Source organism: Drosophila pseudoobscura, chromosome X, assembly GCF_009870125.1.
Source record: "Drosophila pseudoobscura strain MV-25-SWS-2005 chromosome X, UCI_Dpse_MV25, whole genome shotgun sequence".
Classification (NCBI taxonomy): Eukaryota; Metazoa; Arthropoda; class Insecta; order Diptera; family Drosophilidae; genus Drosophila; species Drosophila pseudoobscura.
This window is the reverse complement of record NC_046683.1, coordinates 63,417,534-63,437,582: the sequence shown is the minus strand read 5'-3', so window position 1 is coordinate 63,437,582 and position 20,049 is coordinate 63,417,534. Positions and strand designations below refer to the sequence as shown.

Here is a 20,049-nt window from a genome sequence, read left to right as displayed (position 1 = left end):
AACAAAATAAAGTGGCGCATTTATGGCCAAAGGTGGCTGGCCCTCTCCCGTTCCCCCATGCTTCAAATGGCGCCCACACATCGCCCCCCCACCCAGCCACCCCCCTCTTAGGAGGTAGAGTGTGTGCTGTGCTCCATCCGCTATGCTTTCTAATTGAGCAAACGGCCCGTGTTTGGATGACGTCTTTGATGGGGATGTGGCTGTGGCTGTGGATATAGGGGCCAGAAGTTACAATAAACTGCTTTGATTTGTGTGGGAACAACACACACACACATTTCAGAACAAAACAGCACAGAACAGTCGAGTCCAGTCCAGTCCAGTCCAGTTCCAGGGGAGCTGCTGCCTAGACAAATAAACTCTGGGGCGCTAAAAAACGAGGCTAGAAAAACACTACTTCGGAGATTGGAGGATGAGCAGACGTATACTCGCATCATTCACGCCTTGGTAGAGGGAATTTCGTGTTCTAGATTTCCTGAATGCCTGAGTCTGAAGGGAGCCTCGAATACCCCAATAGAGAAGCTTGGAGTAACCAGATTTGAAGTGCCTTGAGCCTCATTTTGAGGCTTCGAATCAGGGTGTGTTAGGAGCTCTGAATCCTCAACCTCTTAGAGTACAATGGAACGTTCGAATACTTCGATTTGTAGAGTGTAATATCAAACGAATCCTCCAAATCCCTAGAGTTGTCCCTCCCTTCGAATATTTGGAACGTTCGAATACTTCGATTTGTAGAGTGTAATATCAAACGAATCCTCCAAATCCCTAGAGTTGTCCCTCCCTTCGAATATTTGACTTTTCAAACATTTCCATAGACGAAAAGAAAACTCACCAAATTCGAGGAGCTCTCCTTGACGTCCTTTGTAAATGCGGGCGGTCCATTGGCAATCAAATGTGGCTCCTGGATGGGCTTCATGGGCGGCGGCATCTCCAGACCGGCCTCCTCGTCCGGCTCATAGTCGGCCCCGGCCCCGGCTCCGGCTCCGGCCGTTGAGGGCGGCGCATGGTGCTGTGTGGGGAATTGGGGTGCCACCGTTGAGGGGCTGCCACCTGGCTGCCCCTGCTGCTGCTGTTGTTGTTGGTTTTGTTGCTGCTGTTCGGCGGCCAAATCCTCGGCGTGCTTTTGTGGTAGCTGCAAAAGGCAAAAGGCAGAGACGCAGAAACGTTGAAACGTCAAATGATTTTGTTATAAATAAACGCTCGTAAAATATTAGCTATACGGCGGATGGCCGCTGGCCGATGGCGGACGATACTCACTCGCAGACTCTTCTCCGAGGGCTTCTTGATGAGCGGTTTATTGTTGGGGGGCTTCTCCACCTTGCGATTGATCAGCGGCAACCAGTTTCGCCTGGAAATGAGCAGAAGCAGAAAACAGGACATGAGACATCTCTCTCTCTCTCTCTCTCTCTCGCTCTGTCAATCAAAAGTCGCGCCGTAAGGACGTGTTTTCCTACAGAAACTTCCGAATGGATGTTGTCGTGTGCACACAATCCTCCATCTCTCATTTCTCTCTCGCTCTCGCTCTCACTCGCGCTCTCTGTGAACCGAAAATGGGAAAAGATATGTCGACTGCTGGCGGTTGGCTGTCCAGCTGCGTGGCCAACACCAGACTGTCGCCAGCCTCGCGGGCTGCTGCTTAGCCTGGCCAAAAGCACTTGGCCCAAACGCCCGCCCTCCCGCTGCTCTGTCGCCGCCGGCGCCGCCTCTCGGCCGCACAGTGGGCCGGAGCACGACTCCCACATCCCATATTTCCAAGGCAATTGTATTTTTATGTTTTATGATTTTTAAAAGCCCAAATTTCCCGCCTTATTTTGTACTTTTTTTTATGAGCCAAACTTTTCACAGCATCATTTCTTGTCATAAAAGCAGGAGGTCAGGTCTCGCGTCCTTCGTCTTTTATTTATTCTCTCGCTCCTTTGATTAATTTCGGAGCCACAGGCAGCCCTCCACAAAAAAGTTTATGGGTCAGCTTCCGACCTCCGACTTTTGCGGATTGGAACGAATCATTAATCAGCCCCCACTTTGGGGTAGCTCCATCTCCATCCCAATCTTCCTCTCTCTCTCTCTCCGTGTGGCAGATGGCCAGAGATTTCAACAGCTCATCAGCAGAGCTTATGAATGGATGGTTAAATGGCTGAATGGATGGCTGGGGCGGTGACAATGGAAAATGCATTTGCATTTTGCAAAAGCGTTGCTTTGTGCGAAATGCCACATAAAACATTAATTAAGCTTAATTAATGGGCAAACTAGTGCGAAAACTCGTGGCGTTGCGAAAATCAATTTTCATTTAACCAAAAACGTCACCACAGCAGGAGAGCCAGGACGTGATGATCCATTAAATATTATTATTTGGTCAAATATAAATATTTTATCCAAATTTTCGTTCATTTTTCGAACCAGTTCCACTTCAAATGATGTTCAAAATGTCTTTAATGGTTGGAAAAGGGTAATTTTTGAGAGGGCCTATCCTTAAAACATAAATTTTCTGTACATTTGGGATCATCTGTTGAGCATATCCTGGCGAAAAATGTCTCAAATCGTTTCGAAGCAGCTCGGTGAAGGATATTCAGTTTGGATATTCATTGCATACGAAAATGCTCCAATTATATGCCCAAAGAATGGAGAATCATAGACAATGATCCTAAAAACAACGTAGCCCTGGACGGTTAGAAAATGGTGCGGAAAGTTCCAAAACTATCGATGAAAATGTCCAAAAATTGGCCATGGTTATTGGCTTTGAGCCCCCAAAGTGCAAAGGGGGTAACATAATTCAAAGTAAAAATAAATATTGACACACGGAAGAGGGTCGCGCGGCAGGGACAGCACAGGACACTTCATCCGTTCGTGGATTGAGGTTCATTTTCCCGGAAAAGTATTTAATTTATTATGAGGCTGGTTCCGTTACGTTCAAAATTCATTTGGCTGATGTAATGTTTTAGGCAAATAGACAAAGAGTCGCCTCCCAGTCCGCAGCGAGTGTGCGGCTCTCCCTGGGTGTGCGCGCGCGTGTGTGTGTGTGTGTGTATTAATGGGGTCGCCGCAAAGTATGCAACACAAAAGTGGACGGCAGTCACAAATTTGCAGTTTCCTGTGACCGAGTGTCTCCCTGTCTCCCTCTCCCTCTCTCTTTCTGTCTCTGTGTGGGTGTCCATTTGGTTCATTGGACTTGAGGCAGCACGCGCTGTCCTTACACTTCCTCTATCCTCTATCCGCACCATCTATCTCCTCTATTCTATATCCTGGACAAACACACGCGCATATTGACACAGTGCTTGAGACAAAGAGCCCCCCATTCACTGACCAAAAACTTGTGACACGAGAGACACAAGGCAGAGGGGCAGAGCAAACCGAACCGAAACGAACAATAATCCATATTCATGTTGAGCGGAAGAGTGGGCGAGATGGAAGAGGTGACGGAGGAAGTCTCTTCCACCACTTAATGCTCACTCAAGTGAGTCGGCAACAAGCAAAATGCCCAATTAGTGTGCAAATATTGAAAGTACTTTTCTGTGGGTTAAACGCCACCCTCCTCCCTCCTCCACCCACTGCCATTGCGGCTCCTCCTCTGGCCATAAATGAAATACGCAGGGGATGTTAGTTTCGATGTTAGGCCCCCAGAACAATACCTTCTGCCTTCTGGGAGAACAACTGGGAACTACTTCGGGTGTGGGCAAAGCTCTCTCTCATTCCCGATAAGATTACACCTCCTTCTCCTTCGATTGCGGGTTTCGTTTGAATGCGTAATTTGAGGAAGCCATCGGAGTGATTTCGTCGAACTCATTCCCTTAGTAATATCAAAACAAATCAATTTCTAATCGTCTCTCTGGGTTTTCTGCGACACACCAGACCACCACTGCGTATGATTAATGCGAATGCGAATGCGAAAGGGTAAGAGTCTTATCATTCGACAGACCACAGACCACAGACCCCTCCCTCCCTGCCTTCTTATCGCTGCAGCACCACAACATAACCCCAAGACATCCAATGACTAAGCCACAGGACAAAGAGGTTTCCATAACCCCCCTCTAAAATATTCTCTGGCTGTTTTTATGGAGTACATATGTGCATACGAATGTGTATGCGTTCTTTGCAATAATATGATAATGATTTTAATGGGTTTGCAGGGGGCTTATAGAACAGGTTTCCGATTTGAAACGCTAGCATTGATATAATTGCGCAATTATCGCGAGGGAAACCCTGAACGGCCCCCCAGAGAGAGAGGGAGAGAGAGATCCCATCTGGGAATAACCAGAAATTCATTTCGTTCTAAAGATCCCAAGAGAATTGGCTTCTTTTGAGAGGCGCCAGATAAGAGAAGGAAACTCCCAAAAAAAAAAAATAATAAGCCCCAATTCGCAGAGCGGAAAGATAACGAGCCGCCGCTGAGGGGGGAAGTCCAAGCCTCATAGACCTCCTCGTTTATCTCGGCAGAGTCTAGAAATCTTTAAAGTGAAAACTTAACGAAGCTAAATTGTGGCTGGACAAACAACGTGTCTGTTTAGCATCCACCAGCCACGGCCAGAAACGTGACGCGAGTTGATGCCCCACCAGACACCAGGCAGAGCCGCCACCAGCTGCAGCAGCCACCTGCATAATGAGCGACAGACGGGCACCAAATCGTCTCCGATACACGTTTCCACTGATAAATCCACGCTGAAAATCTGCATTAGAGAAGGCTGCGGCTGCGGCTGCGGCTGCGACTGCGACTGCGGCTCCGGCTCTGATTGAAGCTTAGTCACTTGTAAATGTGTCCGACGGAAACAAACAAGCACGAAAACAAACGCTTGGGGCAAACGAAAACAAACAGCAGAATGGGAGAGGGAGAACCGAAGCTGCTGATACCCTTACAGATTGCTTTAAAGAACTTTCATTGGAATGTGAAATAGTCTTAGAAGTAGATGGAAATGGGGGTCTCATCTATCGATTCTTTAAGTATGAACATATTCTGATCAAAAAAGTGTACTTTTCGGATCGGTGAGGCTTTCATTGAAGAGTATCAAAAACACACACAGAATTAAAGCTAATTTCAGGGAAAGATCTCGGCAATTGGGGGACAAATCTGTTGTTGCAATTGAGGCGACAATAAGGGGGACTAAGACTAACCTAAAGAAGGATTTCCTTCGCTCTTTTGTGACCTGCTGCTGCTGCTGCTGTTGCTGCCCCGCCGCCGCTGCCTGGCAGCAGACGCAGGTGAAGCCTGGTGCTGCATCTCCACCATTTCCATTTCCATTGCCATTTCCATTTCCATGTCCGTTTCCGTTCACAATCAAAGATATGGACTTGAATAACTTTGGCATCGACGAGGAGCGCCTGTGGCTGCGCATGTGGGTGGGCGCCGAGCTGCGTTTCACTTGAATCGAAGGGCAATCGGAACTTGAACTCAAATTCAAATTCAAATTCAAATTCAAATTAGCGTCCGTCACATTGTTGTTATCGCATTCGTCCTCCACGGCGTCGACGGCAGGAGCGGCGGCAGGGGGCGGTGGTATTGCGGCATTTTTAAAATGAAAACCGTTTTCGGCTGGCTTATCGGTGGTGCCGTTGCTATTGTTGTTGTTGCACATTCCAGATAACACACACGGACACACACGGGGACACGCTGTCGAAGAGCAACAAAAAAAAAAGAAGCACAAAAACACTTCGGAGCAGTGGTTGTCGTCCCTTCCGATCGGTTCTTAAGGCACTCAACACGAACGTTGCACGGTGCGTATACGTTGCCCGTCTTGGACGCCGTCTAACGATTAACTGTTGCTCGACGCCGACGCCGACAGAGAGCGAAGCGGGACGGCGAACGCGAACGCGATAGCGTGCAAAAAGTTCTCGCCTTTCGCTTTCTGGAGAAAACCCCCGCACTCTCACACGCACACGGACACACCACACCTACGGCACACAAACAAAAACAAAAACAAACAGCTTAACGGAGCGCTGCCCAAAGGACGGAGAAGAGGGTAAAGAAGAGCGAAGAGCAGCATAAGCCAAGCGAGCGGGAGGGAGCGAGGGAGCGAAAGAGAGAGAGCAAAAGGTGGCTGCATGAGCGAACGCTAAGCTGAGCGCGTGTTCCGTTCTTATGATTTTTGTTGTTCTGGGATACCCTTTAGCAGAAATTTACAGCACAAGAGGGTATATTCATTTTCAGGCTGATGTTTGCATGGATAGATACAGATATATTTCAATAGATATACAATGGTAACCATATATGGGCATTTCCTTGGAAAAATCCAGCGAGATCAAAGATTAAAGGCCAATATGAACACATTTCCACCTACTTTTGTGACGTTTTTATTATTAAAGGCTATATGGCATATAATTTCATTAACTTTGATTTGAAAACCTAATCAAAAATTAAACTTTTCGTTATTTTTTTGGTATTTTTATAATTTTAGGTTCTCCTTGATAAAAGTCTCCCCTTAAAGTCTTTCAAAAATATTGAATTATCGTATAAATTCCAGAAAATTTGCTCAATATCGCTTAACGATATATTTTTTAACTTTTATTAACCCAACACGTTTTTTTCAATGCGACAGAGGTTTTAATTAAATTTAAAGAAAAAAACCACACATCATATTTGCCTAAAACTATAGCCATTTCGAAGACACATCGATGTACAACATTTATCAGAAATTCGCATCAATATATATCCACTACTTTCGTTCAAATCTACGTTTGAATTGATCGCCGTGAAATCAACCCATGTGACTGTCATGGTTTTTTGCAAACAAAAATCATAAAAATTAATAGTTGCCCAGAATCGCTCTTAGCTCTTATTATAGGCCCAATCAAGAGCTTACTTATAGTGGACAAATAATTTTGAAAATCCGTCTTAATTTGACCTTTTTACCACCTGAAATGTGTACGATGTGTACTTCAGGGAAATGCCCATTAAGTCTATCTATCCATCAATCTATCTATCTGTCAATCTATTACCCATATTCTATCTATCAATCAATCTATGTTCTGTTTAAATAAAACAAAACAGTTTCCATCTCTCCTAAAAAGGTTTCTGTCTGAAACTCGTTTCGTAGCTCGTAGTAAAGTGTACAAATAAATATGTAATATGGCAGAGAAATGATGATTTTCTTTAGCATATAGTCGATGGCAAGCTGTTTTAAAGAAAAGAAACACACAAACACCACAATCTATAGTTTCATGAAGTCCAAAAATCCAGGCCATTGAACAAATAACAAGCCTTTGTAAAGAAAAAAGAAAACCTAACCTAAAAAACTCGGAAAAGTCTTGGTTTCACGATTGTATTCCATATACACAGCTTTACCAAATGGTATTCCAGACATATAGTAGAAATTCGATACATATTCTATATCCCGAAACAATAGCAGAGATCTTTAAGATCGGTTAGGGTATCCGTCACTTCGACTGCCGCAAATAGCTCTTACTTTTGTTTCTGGTTTTTATTTCTCACTTCGCTCTCTCTTCATTCGGCGTTCGCTCTCATGCTCATAGTTGTAGTTTTTGTCATTGGCTGAGGGGAGCACTGGGTGCTGTGTAATGGGTTTATATCTTTATGGCCGCCCCGACCCACTCCAGCAGGGGACGCCAGAGCTCTGCGACACGCGATTAATCGCCCAGGCGAAAAATGTTAGTACAACTCGCATGTAAGCCCAAGTGCGAGAATTTAATCGCCAGACAAACACAAGTTGAAGGGAATTTCTATACTTTTGAGGCGCGAGTCTGTTGACACAAGTTGACAAAAGTCATTAAAGAATGTACACTTCTAAATCAAGTTTTCCCCCGTCTGGAAATTAGTTTCGGGTTGGTGTAGGTTATGTATCTCTAGGAGAGGCAAACGCTGTTGAGCGTTGGGATTTTAAGGGTACATAAGAAAAGGAGGGGAGATTAAAGCCCAGTGGCAGTGGTTCATGATAAATGCCCAAAATCGGGTGATTCTGGAATTTATCAACATATACATATAAACGTTTAATCGGCCACTTATGCAATGAGTCTTCTCTGTGTCGCCCAGAGTTCACTTAAGTGAGTCACCAGATAGCACACAGAAGCAGATAGTTTCCAGCAGCTGTCTAGCCCGTCCTTTCCGTTCCCTTTCTTGAGTTCGAGGAGCAAAAGAGCGCGAAAAGTCAATCCCAGTGACGCATGATTAATGGATAAGCAAGACAAAGCACGCGGAACGCGGCACGCGGCACGAGCCACAAAGCCCGAAGAAATCACAGTAGTTAGGCGGCTAAATGGATGATAAATTACCCATGGCCCGGGGAGCTCTTATACTCAAAGAGGAGTCTTCGAAAGAGAGCGTCTTATCAGAGGGACGAGAGGGTGACACCCGAGTGACGAATGCCAATGAAGTGCCTGATAATTCATTATCTGACCACCGCAATAGAAACCTCAAAGAAAGGTGACATTCAGTCAGAGAGGGAGAGATACCCATTAGATGGGAAAATAAGGCCCGAGTCTTACCCGCTAAAACCACGACGTTTGGTGGACGAGGAAAGGGCATCCGTCTTGCTTCGATTGCCTGCAAAAACAAAACACACAGGGAAAATTCAGGGAAAATATTACAAATAAAAGTTGGGTATCCTTTTGTGGGACTTACCCTGATCCTGCATGTTCTCAGTGGTCTTGGCGGCCGTTGCGGATCCGGATCCCTGCTTGTGCGAGCCCGGCGGCGGTTTGAGCACTGAGACGGGCACGAGGCCCTCCTGAACGGCTGCATCGTCGTGCTGCGGATTGAGGCGCACCAGGCAAAAGTCCGGCTCGGTGGCCGAGGGCTGTTCGATAATTTCCACCTGCTGGCCCTTGCTGACGCTCAGCTCGTTGGTGCCGCTGGTGGCAATGTAGTCGGCCACCACCCAAGTGGCCTCCTGGTTGCCCAACTGGAAAGAGAGGGAATGAAAAGATGAGTATCGAGTGTTGCTTGTGGCAAGGAGTGCAGTTAATACGAGCCATAGGTCGAGGTCAATGTCAATGTCGAGGTTTAGGTTAATGTTGAGACGTGCCAGTGGCATCCTCTTTTGTATTGATTGACCGCCAGTGACGGAACAATGGAGGCTTGCCTCAAGGATCATTGGCAGAGCACAAGGAACTAATTAGGAAGCCATTCAAGAGCCCAGGTCTCTAGTGTCTCTCATTAAATATGCATAACGGAGAGCAACACCACAAGCCACCCAACGGAGGAGGAGGAGGGGCCACCGCCTAATCAACCACACACACACACACATACACCTCCCTGCCCTGTGTGTGTGTATGTGTGTGTTGTATTAATAATTTATAAGTTTATTAATTTACATGCGGCCTTGTCGTTCGTGGGTGTTGATGTGTGGGCGTCTATCGGTTTGGGGTCTTTAAATCCCAACACAGCCCCCTCCCCCCTACCCCCCTCCCCTGAAAGCGGGCAGAACATGCCACAAATGATGGCAAGCAGAGCAAACGTGCCACAAATGATGAAAAGAAGAGGCAAAATGCCACAGATGGGTTGTGGTTAATCGGCAATCGATGACAGCGAGAGAGAGAGACACACAGAGAGAGAGAGAGAGAGAGGGGGATTACACCATTTAGCAGAGGTTTCCTCCCTTTTTCTTTCTGTCGGGGAGTGTGGCACGGAGATTCCTGCTGCATTCGTTGCGAGGTTGTTTCCTTCATTCAAAGTGTTTGGTGGAATATTTCAATTTTATATGACATTCCCCCCCCCCCACCACCCCACTGTACTCTATACCACCCATTTGATGATATTTATTTCACATATAATATTTATGTGGGAGCCGCCGTTAAGTGACTGACGGAGCAGGCCACATGGAAACACCTGCTGCCTACTGCCTGCCATGGCAAATGGAGGGGAAAATACAGGTGTGGAGGCGGCACAAGACCCAGGCCCCTGGTGCCCAAGGAGCAGGGGTGTACGGGGGCTGCCCCGTACGGTAAATGGGAAAACGGTGTCGCAAAGGCACAGGGGAGGGGAGGGGAGGGAAGGGGAGGGGAGACCGGCCTGCCTGCCGCTCATAAGCGCAATTAAATCAACTTCATCAGCGTACGACAGGCGCAAGAGGCGCAAGAGGCGCAGGAGGCGCAGGAGGCGGCAAAGAGGTGGCAAGGAGCTTAGTATATTATGACCGCCTGACTGCCTTCCATCCTTCAAGCGTCAGAGAAGCGCGAGGGAGAGAGCGTACGTGTGCGTCTGTGTGTGTGTGTGTGTGAATGAAATTAACACACACGTAGAGCAGGGAGAGAGAGAGAGCTGCCTCTCCCTGGCATGCCATGGAGGCAGTGGCTTGCCCCATGGCATCTCGCTGTTAATTAAGCAGCACTGACACGTAAACGTGCCTCCTACACGTGTATGTGTGTGTGTGTGTGTGGCATTAGTGTATTAGTGTGTGCATTAGTGTGGGCTTTTAGGACCCCATATGTGTGTGTGTGCACGTTTCCTCTCTTGTAATGCAATTAGTTGAAAACTTTCTGTGTGCAAAACAGAAAAAAAAACGAGGGGGAACGTTGTGAGTTGCTGCGGTCACCGCAACTCTACAGTTATACCCGATACTAAGTCAGTATGGCTCTCCTCCGGCAGATGGCGCTAATATTAAGCGACACGACAAAGAGTGTGTGCGAGAGAGACAGAAAATCAGTCTGAGCGTGACGTCGGGCGCTGCGTAGCCACTGCAAATTGATTTGTTTCCTTCCGCTATAAAAATGATCTGATCTGATCCAGATTCAGCAATCTGATAGATATGGTCGCTATCTATGATTCTGCGTTTTTAGTTTTCTCGAATCTGCAATATTGTGGATGCAACAGATTTTCGTCCTTTGTGGGGGCGGATGGGGGTGGGGCGAAATTCTGAGATATACGTTTTATAGTGACATCTTAAAGGAGTGTGTGTACCAAATTTGGTTACTCTAGCCTTAATAGTCTCTGAGATTTGTGGTTGCCCCAGATTTTCGTCCTGTGCGGGGGCGGAAGGGGGTGTGGCGAAATTTGGACAGGAAACGGTCAAGGTCCGATATCACAGGAGTGTGGATACCAAATTTGGTTGCTCTAGCTCTTATGGGTTCTCAGATCCTTGAACTCATATTTTGCAATTGGCAAAACCGACAATGAAACCTGTGTGTTAGAGTGAGACAGAGCGAGAAAGAGTGAAATTGTTTTCGTGATTCTGGATATAATAATTATACGATTTGGTTCAGATTTTGCACTCTTGAAGATATAGTCATCTTCTACGATTCTGCGTTTTTAGTTTTCTGGTATCGTCAAAATTGTGGATGCCACAGATTTTCGCCCTTTGTGGGGGCGGAAGTGGGCGGGGCAAAGTCTTGAAATATTTTTGGAGCAGTGACATATCACAGAAGTCTGGATCCAAAACATCGTTGCTCTAGCTCTTATAGTCTTTGAGCATTAGGCGCTGAAGGGGACGGACAGACGGACAGACGGACAGACGGACAGACGGACAGACGGACGGACGGACAGACGGACAGACGGACGGACGGACAGACGGACAGACAGACATGGCTCAATCGACTCGGCTATTGATGCTGATCAAGAATATATATACTTTATGGGGTCGGAAACGATTCCTTCTGGACGTTACACACATCTACTTTCACCACAAATCTAATATACCCCAATACTCATTTTGAGTATCGGGTATAAAAAACGAGAGAGAAAAAGTTCCAGCAGAAAGTTTCCACCAACAACAAGGAGGAAATTGCGCAGGGGGTGGGTGGAGTATGGACAGGAGGCGTTTGCGTGTGGGCGTGGCACACATGATTCCATTCGTTTGCTGAATTTAGATACTCGTGAAAGGCAAAGAACTATTCCAATAAATGCTCCAAGAGTGTGCAACAGCCGCTGGAGTGTGCGCCGCATTACGTATACGGCAATGGCAATGGCAATGGCGATGGGCCATAAGCATCGATTATAATCGTCAGTATAGGGATCCCACAGCAACATCATCATTCAGTGGCAGGAGCTGGAGGATACACCATCGTTATCCTCATGATTAGCAGCAGCCAGAGGAGGAGGAGGTAGGATTCATCATCATCATCGTCATGAGTAGCAGCAGCGGCAGTGCGGAGGAGTATCCGTGGGAGTATCCTCCACTGCCTCCCTTTGTTTTGTGGTCTTTGCTGCGAATTGCTGCAGTCACGCACCCACGCAACGCCCCTGCACCACACAGACACTGCCACTGCCACTGCCACTAATAAGCTGCAATCAGAAGGCAACAGCAGCAGCAGCAGCTCTCAGATGATTTGTGAAGTCTGCAAATGGGGCAGAAACCAGCAGCAGCTGTCGGAAAATCAAGGATATCGAAAGAGAGAGTGCCAATTGGACAGACGGGTAGTCAGGCAGGGAGGCAGAATGGCTTTAATTTACCATTTTCAAAATGTTGGCTATTTCTTCTCAATTTTCACTGAAAATTAAATACTTCTTTAGCTTTTTCTTTGAATTTTCGTTTCCTTTTTGCTGGATGGCTGGCAAAAACTTGTAGCTACAAATTAAGTTGCTGTCCATTCCACCTCCACCTCCGCCTCCACCTCCACTTCCCTGGCACTTTTCTTCCTTCCTTACACTTTCCACTTTACTGCTTTCATTGTCGTTTTACTTTTCGTCTGGCCTTTCGGCCCAAGTCTTTCATTAAAATAATGAAAGGATATTCCAGCAGTAGAAGAAACCAGAGTAGTAGGAGCAGGAGCCTGAGGAGAAGCAGGAGGAGGAGCAGGAGTCTAAGGAGGAGGAGCAGGAGTCTGTAGAGGAGGAGCCTGAGGAGGAGGAGCCAGAGCAGAGGGAGCCACAGCTCCTCCTTCTCGGCGTTTTACGCAGAACTCGTTGCTGCCGCTGCAGAAATGCAATCAGCGCTGCCTTGTTGGGTTTCGCTCGCATCCCTTCGCCCCTTTCCTCGTGGTTTCTGGCTCTCGCGCCCTTTTTTTTTGCTTAAAATAATTAACGTGGCTTACAGTTTCCTTTGCGCATTTCCATATTTAATAGAAGGGGCGTGGCAGCAGGTGGAAATGGAAACTGCGTTGGCGTTCGAGACTTTAAAGAGGCTCTTCTTTGAGTGTGTCCTTAAAGCTGTTACTGCAATTTTGCCGTATTTTTCCGTCGGCATTTGCTCTCCCAAATAGATTCCCACAGATTTTGCATTGTTTTAACACAATGCCGGGGATTTTCGTCGCACCGAAATGTCGGCAGCAGAAAGCCTTAAGATTGAGGCCGTAAGTTGGACATTGAAGGACCCTCCAAGTGCAGGAGGCAAGCGGGGAGAACAGTGAGAACGACAGGCGCCGGGGAGAAGCGTGATGGAAACCTAGGAATAACAATGCCAATCCAATGGCAAATCAAACCTCAATGGATGCCTTCCCCCTCCCGCTCATCTATTTTACATATTCAATTGAAAACTTTCTACACGCCAAAAACTCAGCGCAGGATTTGCATATCGGTAGTCGCCTGCTGCTGCTGGGAATCCAGGATGCAGCCGAAATACGGGTAAACTTTCTAGATTAAAGTCCTGGAGGGGAGCCTCGATGACAGCGAACGCGACACATCCACGTAGAGGACCAAGTTTTCGCGTGGCAGGCAGGGGGCAGAGGGAACTCTGCTTTTGCCTGATTACATGCCGATAACAATAATAGCTTAGGCCCTGCCACGAAAAACAACTCGATGAATGAAAAGTCTTGCGCAGAAAATGCTGCCTTTTCTTCGCTTTCTTCGCTTTCTCCTCTTTTCTTTCATGTTCCGTGCCTCGCCTTTCCTTTCTCTCAGTTTTATCGCTCGCATCGCGAACTCTCCTTATTTTTTTCGTAGCTTTTCGCTTGTTGGAAATTGTAAAGCGATTTGCCAAAATGTTTACGTTATTATTGATGGTTTATTCCCTCTCTCTCGAGGGTATTCCTTCGGGAGTGTTGGCTGGGTTTGGTTGGGTGTAAGCTCTCTCTCTCATGGCTCAAGCCTCAAGCCATTGCCTTTCTCATGGCATCGTAAAAACGCAATTGCTGCCACCAGAAACGAGACGAGAGAGGGGGACAGGGGGAGCGTGTGTGTGTGTGTGTAAAAAGCCATCAATTGTTAAGTCATTAAAAAATATGTGAGGAAGCGGAGCGGAGCGGAGGGGAAGAGAGGCAGAAGGAACATAAAAGCAAGCGTCAGTTGTCAAGTGAAATTACAAACATCATTTAACAGATGGCTATCACAAATGGGCAGCACTTCGTCGCTCTGATGGGCAGCACTGTTCGTTGATTGATGTTTTCCGATAGAGAAAAATCTGTAGCCTACTTTCGGGCCTGCCAAGAAAACGGAATCCTTTTCTTTCATTCAATACATTTTTGATAAGCCCCAGAGAAATGTCCCCGGTCCCCCGTCCCCCCGGACCACGGTCCCTGGTCCTCGGTTCCAATTCCAGACAGAATTTGTCGTGTTTTTCGTTTCTTTCCCAAAAAAATGTACTCTGGTAAATGGCCTCGTGGGAGAGCCATAAATCACATAGATATGCCCCACAGACACACGGAAATATCTATACATGCGAGGGCTACCATGCGACCCGTATATCTGCATCTGTATCTGTATGCACGGCGAGGAGAGTGTATCTGTGGGTATATGTTCTGCGGTAGATACATAAATATGTATTCCAGAGGGCATGTACATAAAACATAAACGTCTATTATTCAATTAACTCGCACAGTGGGTCCTCCCGGGGGTGTACCGGGGTGTACAGTGGGTACGTGGCTCGTCAGGTGCAGCAGTCGGGGGTCCCCGACATCAATTACGTTGTGGCAAACACCAATACAGCCGTCAACAAGATGGCAAACAAACAATGGAGGCCCCAGCCCCCCTTCCCCCCTTCCTGCCCACAAAAAAAGGGAGCGGGAGTGCCTGAGAGGAGGAAGAGTAGCAGCTATCGCTCTGCTGTGGTCTGGTAATTGTGCGACAACATGTTAACACCAAAAGCGGGCCATTCCCTCGCACCCAGGGATAGGCCCATTGTCTCCGCTGGGCCCCCGGTACCCCCCCAAGCCACTGACTGTCTGTCTGCCTCCCTGTATCTGTGTGGGTGAGTGGAGAGCTGAATGAAAGTCATTTACAGTGCAAATCGAATAATATTCTAAATCCATTACAAGCAACTACGGGCCGGACAGGGAGCATGGGGGATGGGCGCCAAGCAATAATGGATGAACGAAGGCAGCAATTAGGAGAGGCAGCCGCTCTCTCCGAAGGTGGTTTTGCATTTAAGAGAAGCGACAGAGAGACAGCAGCCATGCCACACACAGAGCCGAGAAGCCGCAACAGGAAAAAGCCGGAAACCACAGCCACACAGCCTGGAGGGTGCCCAGAGGATGCCCAGAGGGAGCCTTGACCAAGCCCAATTGCTGTTTGGGATTTTTGCAAAAAGAGTTGTGACCCCCAGTGTCAAGTGGGAGCAAACGCATGGCCAAAACAGAGAGGCCACTGGGAGTGCAGTGGGGGGGCAATCAAATGGGGAACGCACAAAGCCAGGACCAACTTTTTGTTGCACAGGGAGGGGGGGTTGAGGGAGGAGCACTCTTCTGACAAGGACATGAGCAATTTGTGGCCGGAGTGAGCCTCGTCCATGTCCAAGCGTTTGCCAAGCGGAGGGAAGACCCTGAAGATGACAGATGGTCAGATCTGCAGGATGGGGGGGGGGAGGCCCACGATGCCAGTGGAAGCAGCAGGATATGTGCTGGCACGGTGGCCTGTTACGTGTTGCGTGGGCCTTCCCCATGGGACATGGGGGACATGGCTGGCAGTCAACCAACCAAAGGACCAATTGTCCGAAAGAAAGCCTGGACTTTCGGACACTGGCAGCCTCTGGGGTCTCTGGTTTTTCTGGCTTTAAAAAGCAATGTCTATCGAGAGGCGTGTCACTGGCAGCAGCAGCATTTGGCCATTGATTTTATGGCGAGGCGATGGGGCAGAAGGAGTCGCCCGGAGCATGTCCCGAGCATCGTCAAATTTGTGATGGCCATTACGTGTACATGTGCACAGAGAGCGAGCGAGCGAGCGAGCAACGACAAAGAGGAAGGATACTCCTTCTCGAAGTCCCCCTTGGGGGCCTTGGCTTTAGTTCCTTTTACCACTTTATATTCTGCAGTATTTTGAGTATCTCAAGATGCGATTACGAGGAGAGCATGTATCGTAGTCAGGGGCTTGGTTGCTGCCTCCTGCCTTCTGCCTCCTGCTGTCGTTGCATGCTTTTCCTTCTGCTCACAAATTTAGTTACAAATTTGTTTGGCCTTCTGCAACATCATCTTTCGGTCGTTGGTTCGTTCGTTCGTTCGTTCTGGTGCCTTTTCCCTGTGGCAATTTGCATATCAGTGATGCCATTGAGGGCTGTTGAAAAGCGAAAGTAGTTTCCACTCCGAGCAGAGAAGTGAAGGTAACTTTTGGGTCCTTCATTGAGTGAGGGATTTATTAAAATCTGTTCTACATTCCGCAGAGTCCGCAGTCCGCATTCCGCATTCCGCATTCTGTTTCTGTTTCTGCTTCTGTCTTTCTGCACTTTGTTTGGGTTTCATGTTTTATTTGCATTTAGTTTTGTGGACGTTTTTCCCTCTTTTGTGGCATTTGTGCGCTGCCTAAAAAATGTCTGCTATTGTTCAGGCCAGCAGCCCTCGCTCTCTCCCTCTCTCTCTCCCTCCGAGCACTGCTTATGTTACGTCGTGACAGGCAGAACTGAAGCATGGATCAAGCGATGCAAAGCAGTTGCTGCAAGTGACAGGCAACATGAGGACATATTTTTGTATGCCAGGAAATTTCTATTCCATTTCTGGCAAGAGAGAGAGAGAGAGAGAGTAAGAGAGGTGGAAACAACCAGAAATGGTGGCACTTCAGAAGGTATGTTAAGGAGGAGGTGGCATCCACGGGCTGTGCCTCACCCCTCCCCTTTAATACGCCTTGCAAGTGTTGCTGCTGCTGCTGCTCTTGGCTGGGGATTTATTTGGCTTGTGCGCTCAAAAGTATGCCATAATAAAATGCATAAAGCATACGCCCCGTGGTATGCGCTGCGCTTCGAAAACTTTTGGGATGGCTGCCAGGCGAAAATGAAGGCAGGAAGAACCAACACACAGCGCACCAGAAGGACAACTGCCATTCAAAGGAGCAGGAGAGAAGCAGCAGCATCGTCACAAAAACTTTTCTCTGCAAGGCACAAACATTTTTCATTTGCCGCACACACACGCACGGGGGAGCAGGGGGGCCAGAGTGTGGGATGGGGCATTCTTGCAACACCAAATTAAAGCGTTCTGTATATATCTGTAGGCATTCCGGCAGAGGGAAATCAATGAACCCGAGAACACTGGCCTGGAACACATCATCATGGGCATGGGAATGGGAATGGAAATCAACTTCTGTCTCAATCTCAGCCTTTTGAAGTCTGAGAATCAGCCTCTGCCTCTGCCTCATCTTCGGAGTCAGTATCCCGCCTCTGTCTCGTTTTGAGACTCAGAATTTGCCCGTGTCCAGAGTCCGCCTCAATCTCTGCTTTGGCTTTCAGATTTGCAACCTCTGTTTCCGCCTCAGCGAATCATAAAGCAAATTGAGTGAAAGGGCAATGCGATTATAAAAGGAACGGAAGGGCAGCAGACCAGACCAGACCAGACCAGGAAGCTGCCACTAGTCCGAGGCACAGGCAGAGAGAGACACATTGCTCAAACACCGAAATGTGACACAATGGATGTCCCGAGTAGGCGGTGGAGACGGAAGAGGGGGCCACCGCGAGGCAGTGTCAAAGGAGGCAAGGTCAACAGTAGACTCAAGACACAATGCAGCGCACACAAGACGCAGGCGGACGCAGGGGCAGGGCCACACAATGATGATGATGATGATGATGAGGAGGAGGAGGATAAGGCTTACACATTCTCTGATGATGTGATAAATACATTATGTGATGATGTTGAAACTAGTTGTGGCACACACAGAGAGAGAGAGAGGGAGGGAGAGAGTAATTGAAGCACTGACAATGGCAAATAAATTAGCGCTTGCCACACAGCAACACGGCGTATGATTAATGGGCTGCTTATTAAACGATGTCCTCTCTAGTGTCTGCTGTCTGTCGACTGCTTCGTGGGTCAACAACCAGTTTACAGTCCCCCCGCCCCCTGCAGTGTGGGGGGACATCCTTCGGAACTAATCAAAATAAATGCGAGACCCTGTCCCTCCGCCCCAAAAAAGAAAGAAACAAACAAAATGTAATGCCAGAGAGTCCTTCGGTGACGACAGAGGGACATCAGTTGGCTGCTGCATGGCTAAGTAGATTTCTGATATCTATAGCTGCCGGCTCCCTGCTGGGTCCTTTGGCTAAATTTAGATACAGATACGAGTCCTGCCACTGCCACTGCCACTGGCACTGGCAGCCATTCAAAGTTATTGTTTCCATTAGCATAACTAAGAGAACCGAAGAGCGGCACCCGCGGCAGCCTCCTCCGCAGATCTGAGGCGCAGAGGCGACTCCTACGTGGCATCAACATTAATCACAGGTCAAGCCGCACGCACACACCACACCGCCACTTATCGAGGAATGAGCAATGAGGAATGGCATTGATTTGAACGAACGGCGAACGGTCGCTATTCCATTCCTGTCGCATGATTTGTGTGTGCGTGCCACAGACCGCAGGGCCAGAGCGGGCGGGGAGGGGTGCGGGGGGTGACCTTTCTGCAAGCCACAGCTAAATAAAAGATTAGCTGGGCACCACAAAAGTTTTGCGATAAGGTCAAGGCAATCGATGGCCGTTCTTGTGGCATTAATATTTAGTGCCACGCCGCACTGACGCTTGTCGCCTGTCGCCCGTCAATCCTTCGATTGGGGCACCACAAATCCCGCATCCCTCATCCCGAATCCCTTGTCCCTTTTTATCGTATCTCTTTTCTTAACATTCTAGAAGGTACCTTAAAGCCGCTGCTGCTGGGCTGCCGGAAGAACCGAAAGGAGCTGGGCGTATCGATGGTGTGCTGACGCGCCAGGACTCCGTGGCTGCTGACACTCGACTGCCGGAACCAGGGCAGCGAGATCTTGCGGCGACTCTTCCGCTGGACAGGAACTGCAGCTGCAGCTGGGCCTGCAACTGGAGATGCAGCCGGAGCCGATGCCGATGCTGGAGCCGCCACCGATGGAAACGTAAAGGGGGAATGCTCCACTTGCTTCTGGGAGGAGGCACCTCCGCCAGCTCCTGCTGGCGGTGGCGATGTGGCGTCATCCTCTTGCAGCGTACACAGCGGTGTGTTCTGTGCCGAGTCCGCCAGCGAGGGTGAGGGCGAGGGATCTCCCACGGCGATGGGTGCACTCAGCGGCAAAGGAGTGTTCGGCAGGGACACATATCCCTTGATCACCGATGAATCCCTGTCGAGGCTGCCACCACCACCTGCTCCTCCTGGTTCACCGTACTTCAAGCGATCCAGCGATGTCTTCTTTTGGGCAACGGTGGCGCCTCCGCCTCCGACTCCGCTTCCGCCTCCGCCACCATCCGCCGAGTCCACGCTGTTCATTCGCTCATTTAGGAATTTCTTGACACTCTTCATGATTGTTTTTCTCTCTCTCTCTTTGGCACTCTAGCACTCTCTCTTTCTCTCTCTCTCTCACTCTGTCTCTATTCGGCTTTCATTTTCATTTTTCCTTCAAAATCACAGTCGGTTTTAAACGTGGGGATGGTGGGGCTGCTGCGGGTGGGTGGGTGGGTTGTATGTGGCAGGACTTCTTTTTTTTTTTTTTGATTTCTTTTTTTATATTTTTAAAACACAGAAATTTTGGGGGCTTTTGTTCCGCCTCAAAATCGATAAAAAGTTCTCCTAGAGACACACAATGTTTTATTTTTATTTTATCCCTTTTTCGCTTTATTTTTGTTGTTCTTGGTATCTGTGTGTGTGTGTGTTGTTGATTGGATTTTACACACACACACACACAGATAGATACACACACGCGCTCGGGTACACACGCACGTACACACACACACACAGAGATGGCTATGCCACTGACAGCCTCTGAAATGTGGTCTCGGTTTTACGCCCTGTCCTGCCTTTGACTTTCAATTAGTGCAACGCGGCGGATGATCAATTTTCGAGGCTACAGAAAGAGGAGAGGCACCTGCACTTCCCAG

General features: G+C 48.2%; 1 protein-coding gene across 2 annotated transcripts in view; it reads right to left on the bottom strand.

Moving 5' to 3' along the window:
• The window catches only part of trio (trio Rho guanine nucleotide exchange factor), a 43,911-nt gene that overhangs the window by 8,064 nt on the left and 15,798 nt on the right, over window positions 1-20,049 (bottom strand). Inside the window, exons 1-5 of one of the 2 annotated variants that reach the window (XM_015188446.2) lie at window positions 18,845-19,728; window positions 8,558-8,837; window positions 8,422-8,479; window positions 1,252-1,342; window positions 827-1,126 (exon numbers count right to left, since the gene is read on the bottom strand). In XM_015188446.2, the coding sequence (XP_015043932.2) occupies window positions 827-1,126; window positions 1,252-1,342; window positions 8,422-8,479; window positions 8,558-8,837; window positions 18,845-19,474 (1,359 nt within the window). In that variant the 5' untranslated portion in view covers window positions 19,475-19,728. Of the gene's footprint in view, window positions 1-826; window positions 1,127-1,251; window positions 1,343-8,421; window positions 8,480-8,557; window positions 8,838-18,844; window positions 19,729-20,049 lie in introns of those variants that run through there. The other variant, XM_033385536.1, reaches the window with a different exon arrangement.